General features: G+C 46.4%; 1 protein-coding gene across 1 annotated transcript; it reads left to right on the top strand.

Moving 5' to 3' along the window:
- The first annotated feature begins 222 nt into the window (after positions 1-222).
- THY1 (Thy-1 cell surface antigen) lies at positions 223-10,014 on the top strand. Its single transcript, XM_042471087.1, has 4 exons — positions 223-308; positions 8,074-8,161; positions 8,386-8,721; positions 9,299-10,014. Exons 2-4 carry the CDS (start codon positions 8,125-8,127, stop codon positions 9,409-9,411), a joined length of 486 nt encoding a protein of 161 aa, XP_042327021.1. The 5' UTR covers positions 223-308; positions 8,074-8,124; the 3' UTR covers positions 9,412-10,014.
- Positions 10,015-10,480: the final 466 nt, after the last annotated feature.

The following is a 10,480-nucleotide window of genomic DNA, read 5'->3' as shown; positions in this document are numbered from 1 at the left end:
GAGGGAGGCAAAGGCAAACAAAAAAGAAAACAATCTTTGATGCAATCCTGCCAAGCAGACTTATTGACAGGGTGGCCATAAGTAGGAAAGCACTTGAAGGCATGCAACAGCAAGGTCTGGATGGAGGAAGCTTTGCAGCCTACCCCTCTTTTCCCATCCTGCAAAACTGGCCCCAGCCTCATCCCTGCAGAAATGTGCTGCAGGGGGCGGGGCATCGTTTGGAGCTCCGCCTCCTCCGAGCTGTCAGTCTGGCATCTGGGTCTCTGCCTTCCCCAGTCTGCAGGACCAGCAGCTGCACTGAGACGCAGGTAAGTGGATGGCTGTGCAATGGGAGGCTGGGATGCAAGGCAAGGGGAACTGCAAAGAAAGGAGGGTGCAAAGAAAGAGGGATGTGAAGAAAGGAGGTGCAAAGAAAGAGAGATTCAAAGAAAGGAGGGTGCAAAGAAAGGGTATTGCCAAGGGTGATGTAAAGAACGAGGGTGCAAAAAAGAGGGATTCAAAGAAAGGAGGGGCAAAGAAAGGGGGTGCAAAGAAAGGAGGGTTCAAAGAAAGAAGAATGCAAAGAAAGGGAGATGCAAAGAAAGGGCAGAGGGATTTTACGAAGAAAAAGGAGAGGGGAATGCCAGGAGGAAAGGTGGAGCTGTCTAAAGATGGAAGGTGGGGGGGGAGAGAGACGGTGGAAAGATGGAGAAGGGAAAGAGAAGATGGAGGGAGGGTCTGCAAACCTATGGCCAATATGGAAGCCCCTTATGCAGCCAGCCTGCCCAGCATTGCAAGAGAGAAACCTCTGCAGGAGGGGAAGAAAAGGAGGCTCAAAGAGATGGAGAGAAAAAAAGAGGTAGAAGGACCTTTTTAGAGTCCTGCAGTCCTAGGGGCATTTGGTCTGTTGCATTATAGCAGTGGTGCCCACATTTTGCTCATTTAGGTATTTTGGACATCAGCTCCCAGAAGCCACAGCTGGAGGACCAAGGTTTGGGGGGCACTGCATGATAGGATGGTGCGCCTAGGATGGCAAAGGTGTAAAGGCTGGCAGGATTGGCTGAAGGGGCATTGATGTCTGGAGGGGCAGGAAAGAAGGGATAGAGTGAGCAAAGGGGGTGAAGGAGACCCACAGGGGCCTGGAGGAGCATCCTTGGAGGGAAGGCTAGGGGAAAAAAGAGGGAAAGGAGAGAAAATAAGGGAATTAGAGACTTGAATCTTTACCCCCAAAGGGACTTTCTCCTTCCTTCCTTCTGCCAGGGGCGGAGGATGCTAGGCTTCTCCTCCTGCCTACCTGACCCACTTGGGGCTCTACCTGGTGCATCTTTCAAGGAAGAGGTATTTGGGTCAGTACAGTGTCCTTTTTGTTCTGGTTGTCAAATCCTTTGGGTGCAAAAGCCACTGCTTAAAGGGCTCCTGGAGGGAAGAATGCATCACCCATCCTTCTTGTTTCCATTTTCTCTGCCTTTCCTGCTTACTCCACACATACATGCACACACACACACATACATTTTATGCACCACAAGGTTGGAAAGAGGAGGCCACTTCAGTGTGCACCACTCAAAGAGACCCAGTCCTGCAATGCTTTTCTAGAGCTGCAGATTAAACTAGGGCAATACCCTAAAAGCACTGGATCCTGCCTGATCTTGGAAGCTAAGCAAGATCAGCCCAAGTTAGTAGTTGGGATGAGAGACCTTCAATGAATCGCAGGTGCTGGAGGCTGTATTTCAGAGGAAGGACCTGGCCAAACCACTTCTGAGGAGTCCTTGCCTAAAACCCTGTGAAATTCATGGGGTATGCCATAAGTTGCCAGGCAATTGAAGCCACATTCACAGACACATTAGGCTTTGAAACCCACCCACTGCCCCCCATCCTCCAACTGCTGTTTCAAACCCCACGTGTTCTGGGAGATTTGCCGCAGTGATGCCACAGGGAGGAATGTGTGCTGGGAAAGCAGTAACCCAATCTCTTCCTTCTCCTCTGCTTTGCCAGGGTGCCAGGGCACATCTGGCACAACACTGCAGCCATCACAGCAAGAAGTGGCAATGGGCCCCTCTCGGTTTCTGCTATACTCTGCTTTTTATTTATTTTTCCATTTCCATTTTGCAAGTCTTGGCACCTTTGCCACCTACTCATTTTCTGCACTCTGGTTGTGGCAAGTGGCACCGAGTGGCACAGTGTAGGCATGGCATAGGGAGTGGGCCCTCTGGCATAGAAGGGGTCAGCATTGGCAGGGGAGGATGAGGAAAGTAGGAAGAAGAAGCAGAAGCAGATTTATTTAGAGATGAAACCACCATTGTTACACTCAAGTGGTAAGAAGAAATGAATTAATTCTATCTATTTCTCTTTTGCCAGAGATGGTGTCATCAGAGGACTTTCATGCCAATGCAAATTTTTGTGGCACAGAAATAGGGCAGGCAGAGGCATCTCCCCTGTGTGACACATTTGCCTTTCTTCAGTGTCTGTGATACATAAACACAAAGTTGGCAAGGACTCCTAAGGTATAGTCCTTGTCTGTGCCACATGGCACAGGCACTTGGCATGTTGGGGAGCAGTGTGTATCATAGGAAAGCTTCCCCCATGACAACGTAGCTCCTTTGATGGCACAGATGTTGGTCAGACAGAATGTTTCTCTCCCACCTACTTGTTTTTGCACTGGTGGGGCTTTCACAGAGGAATATAAAGATGTAAGGGATCCTCAAGGTGATCTAACCCAACTCCCTGCCAGTGTATGAACTTGCATCACTTTGACTTTGCAGTTTGCAAACATGCCAACATAGCTCCTTTGATGGCACAGATGTTGGGCTGATAGATGTTTCTGAACCACCTGATACTTTTTCCATGACTGGGGTGCTGTGACAGATTTAGAAGGGATCCTGAGGGCCATATAGTCCAACCTCTGTCAATACAGAAAGTGCATGTAAAGGGGATCACAAGAATGGAAAATGTGTTTCTTTTTCATGCAGGCTCAGTGTTTTGGTGATCTTCCTCAGAAGTTACCTGCATTTGGCCAGATCATTCCCTTGCCACTTGGGCATATACAAAACTAAACCAACACCCTTTTGATCTGGTGACATTTCTGGAGGGTTGTTTGCTTGGTTGCTTGTTTTGCATTAATCTTGCAGCACTATCTTGCACCCATCCTTGCAGTCATTTCGAGAGAAAAACCAAGGCCAGGATCACAGACTGGCCATAAATTGCCATCCTGTCTACACTGAAAGCCTTGAATCATTTGTCTCCAGTATTGTGGAGCAATGGTTTTGCAGGATAGGGAACTATGCTGATCTAGCCTGGCTCTGGTTAAAGTCCTGAGCAAATCCATAAATGTGTGCCTCTGGGACCATTGTATCTGGGGCCTGTTTTTTTCGAATCTTGCAGCTCAGCCTCTCCTTATCCAGGAGACTCTGTTCCCATCTGTGCCCTGCCCTGCTCCATTTTTCCTCTGCCAGCTGACCTTCAGCACTCCTTGCTACTGAGCATGCTCATCCCTCATTTTGGGTCTGGGTGTGTGGGTGTGCCTTCATGTCGCCTGTCCACTTACGGAGACACCATGGATTTTATAGGGCTTTCTTAGGCAAAAAATCCTCAGTGGTTTTGCCAATCCCTTCCTCTGAAATGTAGCCTACAGCACCTAGTATTCAATGGCAGTCCCCCACCCAAGTACTAATCAGGGCGGACCCTACTTAGCTTCCTAGATCAGATGGGATCTGGTGCCTTTAAGGTATTTGCCATGTTTGCAATACTACAAATCCTGGAGCAACTCTGAACATCTTGATGCCTTTCTCCAGCCCCAGTTGAACCCCAGTCTTTTCAACGCTCATCACTTTTCTTCCCAAGATGAGCAAAAGAGAGGGCTGCAGAAGTAGAATGTCCAGATGATGATGATGATGATGATGATGATGATGATGATGATGATTATTTAAGGGCCAAACTCCTGCATCTTTGATAGTGATGTGGAGGAGAGATTTTGCAACAGCTCTGGTTCCATACTATAAACCCCTGTTTTAATCTGGTCCTCCAAATGAGTATTAAAGGTGCAGAAGAGCCTTCTGTTCTTTGAATATAGCCACCCAGCATGGTTCAGTGATTTGAGCTTTGGACTGCGACTCTGGAGACCAGGGTTTGAAGCCCTGCTCAGCCATGGAAAACTGGGTAAACTTGGGAAAGTCACATTCTCTCAACCTCAGAGGAAGGCAAGAGCACACCCTTTTGGAGCAAATCATGTGAATAAAAGCCAGTGATAGGCTTGCTATAAGGTTGAATCTCTTTTCCTGTAGCTGGTATTATTATTATTATTATTATTATTATTATGCTTTATTTATATAGCGCTGTAGATTTACACATCTATTGTTCTGTGTTCTAGTCTCTGGGGCAGTAGAAAACAAACTTGCTCAACCCTCAATATGACTCTCCTTCAAATACTTAAACAGGGCTATCATATCACTTCTTAACCATCTCTTTTCCAGGCTAAACATACCCTGCTTCCTAAGTCTTTCCTCATAAGGCTGGTTTCCAATCCCTTCACCATTTTGGTGGCCCTCCTTTGGAGACTCTCCAGTTTGTCAACATCCTTTTTGAATTGTGGTGCCCAGAACTGGACACAGTATTCCAGGTGACACCTGACCAAGGCACTATTACTTCCCTTGATCTAGACACTATACCTCTATTGATGCAGCCTAAAATAGCATTGGCCTTTTTAGCTGCTGCATCACACTGTTGACTCATGTTCAACTTGTGGTCTACTAGGACTTCACCCCAAAACAGTGGAGTGATAAATCCAGGGCACGATTTGCTTCCCACTTTGAAGGCATTGTCCAAGGTGCTGAACCTATTTGTGGGAATGGGATCTACTCCTTGGAGAGCAAAGTCTGAAAACTCAGACTGGATCTTCAGCCCCATTGACATGGCAGCCTTGAGGCACCTCGGCACTGAAGCTGTTGGGAAGGCAAAGTCCATGGAGAATGGGGAGTCCTTGTTTTAGTTTTAAAGACCAAGTGGTGCCCATCATTTTGCTTGTCTCACTGAGAGTTTCCTGGTTTATGAAGAGATGGTAAAACTTTGGGCCATTTTCCCTGGCCTGCTAACTATAGCATTGTGAGGGTTATAGTCTAGCAAGTCTGGAGGCCACCAGTCTGGAACAAGGCCTGCTTTTTGGTATCACTGTAGGATAAAGAGTGTGTGCAGGAGGGAGATGATAGATAGATAGATAGATAGATAGATAGATAGATAGATAGATAGATAGATGATCTTGTAACATCTTTGAAGCCAATTGAAAGAAAGAAACTGGTAGCATGAACTTTTATAGACCTGCATCTGCTTCCTCAGATGCATGAAGTGGATGGTCCAGTGATAGACCTATATAAGCAGGCTGTTTGTGACAATAGCAACAGAAATGGAAAACCTGTGATTATGGAGATAAGATGGCAAGTTCACAGGTTTTTCATTTCTGTTGCTATTCTCACACCCAGGTCTGTCTTGTAAATGGATAGTATTGTCGAAATGATAGATGAGATGTTACTTGATAATTCTGACAAAGTGCTTGGATGAACCCATGCTTCCCATGCCAGTCGAGAAGTGAATCCACTCTGGATTGTAGTGTGAACTTTGGAGGAGTTATCCCCCTGAAATAGATTCCAAAGTAGGTCCAAAAGCAGATACATTTCCCCTCTGAGGCACCAGCCACCTCTGTCTTTGAGGCTGAAAAGGATGGTATCTCCTGGGAAAGTCTGTGGATCAGAAAATGACTTTGAAGCACCAGGAGGATCCACACAAAGTAGAGTTGTTGAACATGTGCAGAGTGCCTCTTCTTGCTCACTGAGGAGTTTCAATGAAACATCCATTCCTTGTGTATCTTGAATGAAAGGGTAAGTTTGAATAGACCTTTAAAACAAATTGTTATTTGAGTTTCAGTATGGTTCCCGTATTCGTAGGTCCGGTGCTTGCAGTTTTATTTACCCACATCTGAAAAAAATTGTTCTGTCTAGGCATTTTCTAGGTCCTCTGACATGATTCTATGGTATGCTTCTGCCAGAAGTTTATTGTGTGTCATGAGTTGTATTGGAAGACCTAGAGAGGTATTATCTCTAGGCAATTCTATGGTATGATTCCATTGTATGTCATTCATTTCAATAGGGTTCGCTATTAACCATGGTTTTGCATTTCCATGGTACGTCCAGGAACATGTCCCCATGGATATGGAGGTTGTACTGTATATCCCATTTTTCTCCCAATATGAAACCCAAAGCAGCTTACATTGTTAGGAAAGTCACTGTTAAGAAAGTCACTTGGGAGCCCAGCTCCCCAAAGTCCAGCAGCCATGGCGATTGAAGCATAATCTGTCTTCTACAGGGTTAGGAGAAAGGGCAGAAGCCAAAAGACCAATGGAGGAGAACTCTTTAGAAGTAGGTTCGAACAGTGGCAGCTAGTAGCTCCCCTGTCAATGGGACGGTGAATCCATGCCAGGTTTTGGCTAGCTTGAAACCAGAGCTATCTAAGATACTGAACCAATACAAGAAATGGAGTTGGTACCTTAGACAGCTCCTGCAAAGCTTAGGTTAAAATGGGACTTTGTTGTTGTTCTTGTTGTTGTTTGCCTTCAAGTCATTTCCAACAAAGATGAACCTGTCATGAGGTTTTCATGGTAAGATGTGTTCAGAGGAGGTTTGTCCTTGCCTTCTCCTGAGACTGAGAGTGCATGACTTGCCCAAGGTCACCCAGTTCATGGCTGAGCTGGGAATCAAACCCTGGTCTCCAGAGTCATCGTCCAGAGCTCAAACCACTATGCCAGGCTGGCTTACATCTGTGTAAACATGCAGAAGCTTGTCCTGTGCTTCTCCTGCTAATGTGCAACTGAGGAGGTGATGCTGAGTTCCATGGCACACATTGGCTTGAGAGATGGTTGCAGAGGGGGTAAGGAGAGTTTGGCTTGTGCTCAGGTTTTATAGAATCATCCTCAACCTACAACTACCACAGCACTGTCTTGCAAAGACGTTGATATATTCCATGTCCTCCCCCCCCCCCCCCGCCGCCGCGACTGCATCAGTATCTGTCTGGTGTTCCTCCTTCTCAGCTGTGTTCTTGGCCTCATTCCCTCACTGCGGAACCGCCAGGGTGAGTCATCCGATGCTGAATTCACCTTGCAGAGTTGGGAGCTGGATCCATTCTGCAGGGCCAGCTCTGTCACTGGGAGGAGTGAGTCCATTCATTAAAATGGTGGCAAGAAGCAACAAAGTGCTGGAGCTGCAGCGGGAGAGCTGGGTCTCTTCTAACATGTTGAAGGAAAACTACTTTAGAACAAGAAACATAGGATAGCATCTTGCCCTTGGCCTCAGGCAGCAAAATCCCTGGATGGGCCCTGGCACTGCAGAGAGCAAAGAGAAAACATGCCCAAAAGTGGGAAGTAGAAGGACTGGAGAATCCAGTTGGGCAGATAGCAGATCCAGTTCTTGTTCATTCTTCACGATGTGATGGTCTATTCATTTTATCTATCTATTCCCCAGTAGATAAAGATATGGAAGGAAATCAGTTTCTACCCATCCATGCCTACTTTTTAGAAAGCTTCACACACACACAAACACCACCTTCATTGCCTCTTTTCTAAATACCTCCAATTGATTCATCTTTTTCCTTGCATGGAAGATGTGTGCTTTGATCATTCCGATTGCCCCTTTCTAAAACATTTTCTAGCACAGTAACACTTTTGTTTTAATGGAGAGACCCAAGCGGTGCCCAGATTTCCAAATCTAATGACACCAATAGATTCTTATACAGCATTGAGATGGTAAACTGGGTGCTTTTGGTTAGACCAGATTAATAGGCCAGGTTGAGGTTTTAATGAGTCCACCTAAACCAACGTTTTTGAAGGTGTGGGGACCCACATGGATCCATTAGGGCATCCCTGTCTTAGTTAACACATGAGAATTCCCATGTGTCTTGGCCTGTATCACAAATACATCACACATTCCTGCACCTCTGCTTCTCACTGCAAACATTCAAGGACATCAGTGATAGCAGATGTGCCTGATCTGGATCCACTGGTTCCTTTTCACCTCCAGTCTCCTACTCCAGTTAACCAGATGTCCTTTGTCCCCCTAGATTTCTGCCAATACGCACATTGTGTTCCAGGGCACATCCTCAGAAGAGAAAATGAAATCGACCATTGGTATAGCGGTCCTTCTGACAGGTAAAACCATGCTGCTGGTGTTGTGCTTCCTTTTAGTGGTCTGGGGGAAAGAAGTGGACAAAACTATGCCGACTATCACAAATTTTGCAAGAGGGGAAGTGGCCTGCTTGTTTGTTTCCTTTATAATCTGCCTTCAGGGCCATGTATTTAGCAATTCCCCTTTACGTTCACCAGATTGAGAGAGAATGAATTGCACTGACCCAGAAACCCTTTGCTTCCCCCAGTGCTCCAAATCGCATGTTGCCAGAGGATCAAAAGCTTGACGGCTTGCTTGACCGGACAGAGCCTCCGTTTGGACTGTCGCTATGAGAGGAAAACCAACAACGCCCTGACCTATGAATTCCGCTTGAGCAAGGACACCACGGAAGGGGCGGTGGTGGCCGGCAACTGGAACACGGCCAGCAGCATCTACAAGAGCCGCACCAACATTACAGTAACTGACAACCTGGTGTGCCTCTACCTCCATGGCTTCACCACTGCCGACGAAGGAGTCTACATCTGCAAGCTGAAGATCACCAACGATTACGGGACCCAGGCCAAGAACATCACTGTGATCAAAGGTGAGGGGACCTCCTTGGTGTGAAGCATTTGTGGTGGCGGTTGTGTGCCTTCACCTAGAAGTACTTAGGGAAAACACTTCTCTAGGCATTTGTAGCTCCTCCAGCATGATTCTGTGATCAACCTCTGGCAGACGTTGACCACAAAGTTGCACTGGAGAACCTGGAGATTCCTAGAAAGGTAAAAAGAATAGTACTTTTTATTGTTTGCAGTTTTTCCATATTCACAGGGGTCCTTCATCTTCAACCCCAGTGAATGAGGAGGGAACACTGTATTGTAAGAGCATTTGAGTGCCCTCCAAAAAATCAAGTTTTTTTCCAGAGGAGTGCAGTGGAGGGATAAACCTCTTGGATGGTCAAAAATGTGTCCTTAACACTGACAATTGCCCACCCCTGTACTAAAGCCTTCTACTCACTCCTTGTTTGGCAAAAAGAGGCAAAAGAAGACTATGTAGGGTGGATAATGGTTCACCCTTGAGATCCTCAACATTTGGCCATCTCTGAAAGCTGGCTTTTGCTCCAGTCCCGTCTTAGAGCTCTTCCTCTGTTCTCTCCTTTCCCTCCCCCTGTTTTTTTGCAGAGCGGCTGGAAAAATGTGCCGGCATCAGCCTCTTGATCCAGAACACCTCTTGGCTGCTTCTGCTCCTCCTCTCGTTGCCTCTCTTGCAAGCTGTGGATTTTGTGTCTCTGTGAAGGAAGGAAGGAAGGAAGGAAGGAAGGAAGGAAGGAAGGAGCAAAGTGGGGACGGGAAAGAAGGATCACGCAGGAAATGGACCTAAACCTCTCCATGGAATGTGGCCCCTTTTTTTGTCACTGTTTTGTTTTGGAAAAGAGGCAACCGTGGAAGATGACAATTTGACGCCGAACCCAGATTGTATCGCTCAGTATTATCTCTTTCGCTAGATATATATAGCCACATAGCTAATGGGAGTGATGGATTCTGCACTACCTGCCGCCATCACCCGCAAGCATCGCATCATGGGGACAGGGGGGTTGTGAGGATAGAAAGAGGATCTTTAGCACAATATCAAGAGGTCCAGTGCAAAGTGAAACAGCCTTCCCCATGGCACTGCTTTTTCATTCCGTGCTGTTAAATATATCTATATATCTATATATCATTTTCTCTCTTCAGTCCCACTTACCTACTCATCCACACTGCCTGCCCAAAAGATGGGTGAAAGGAAGCCATTTTGCTGGGCGTCGCTTGTCTTTATTCTGTTTTGTCTTCCCAGTTATTTGAGTTGCTGGATTAGAGATTTGACCGAGGGATATGATTCAAACAATCTTTGACATGTGTGCGTGTGTGTTATTCTTACTATGGACTGAAACCAAAGAGTGGAGGGGGGGGGGATAACAGTGCTGAGATGGATGGGGTGATGGATTTGAAAAGGAGGCCTTTACTGGTGGAGAGGAACGAAAAGTGGATGGATGTGGTCTGTTCTGCAGGAACGACATTCAGGCCTCGGGGCTTAATGTGATCCTCCTAAAGTTCTGATATGGCCCTCTGCTCTGTAGAAACAATGCAGTCTGGCACCACTTTATATCCTGTAGTTCCATCCTATATGGTCCTTGGATTTGTAATCTGACAAGGTCTTTAGCCTTAACTGCCAAAGAAGGCTGGTGCCTCACAAAACTACAGATCCCAGGATTCTGGAGGTTAAAGTGGTGTTGATCTACATTATTTCTACAGTGTGGGTGCACCCTGACTTAAAGTTTCCCCAGAAATCCAAACCTCTACCCCCATAATATCATCCAGTTGCTA

This window comes from Sceloporus undulatus, chromosome 6 (genome assembly GCF_019175285.1).
Source record: "Sceloporus undulatus isolate JIND9_A2432 ecotype Alabama chromosome 6, SceUnd_v1.1, whole genome shotgun sequence".
In the NCBI taxonomy this organism is placed as follows: Eukaryota; Metazoa; Chordata; class Lepidosauria; order Squamata; family Phrynosomatidae; genus Sceloporus; species Sceloporus undulatus.
The sequence above is the reverse complement of the archived record's forward strand: the minus strand, read 5'-3'. Positions and strand labels throughout refer to the sequence as shown.

What these genes read in the sequence shown, in the direction of transcription:
- THY1 (XM_042471087.1), top strand. Translation starts at nt 8,125, where the DNA reads ATGAAATCGACCATTGGTATAGCGGTCCTTCTGACAG. An exon ending in TATAGCGGTCCTTCTGACAG is followed by an intron (nt 8,162 to 8,385) that starts GTAAAACCATGC and finishes TGCTTCCCCCAG; the next exon opens with TGCTCCAAATCGCATGTTGC. An exon ending in GAACATCACTGTGATCAAAG is followed by an intron (nt 8,722 to 9,298) that starts GTGAGGGGACCT and finishes GTTTTTTTGCAG; the next exon opens with AGCGGCTGGAAAAATGTGCC.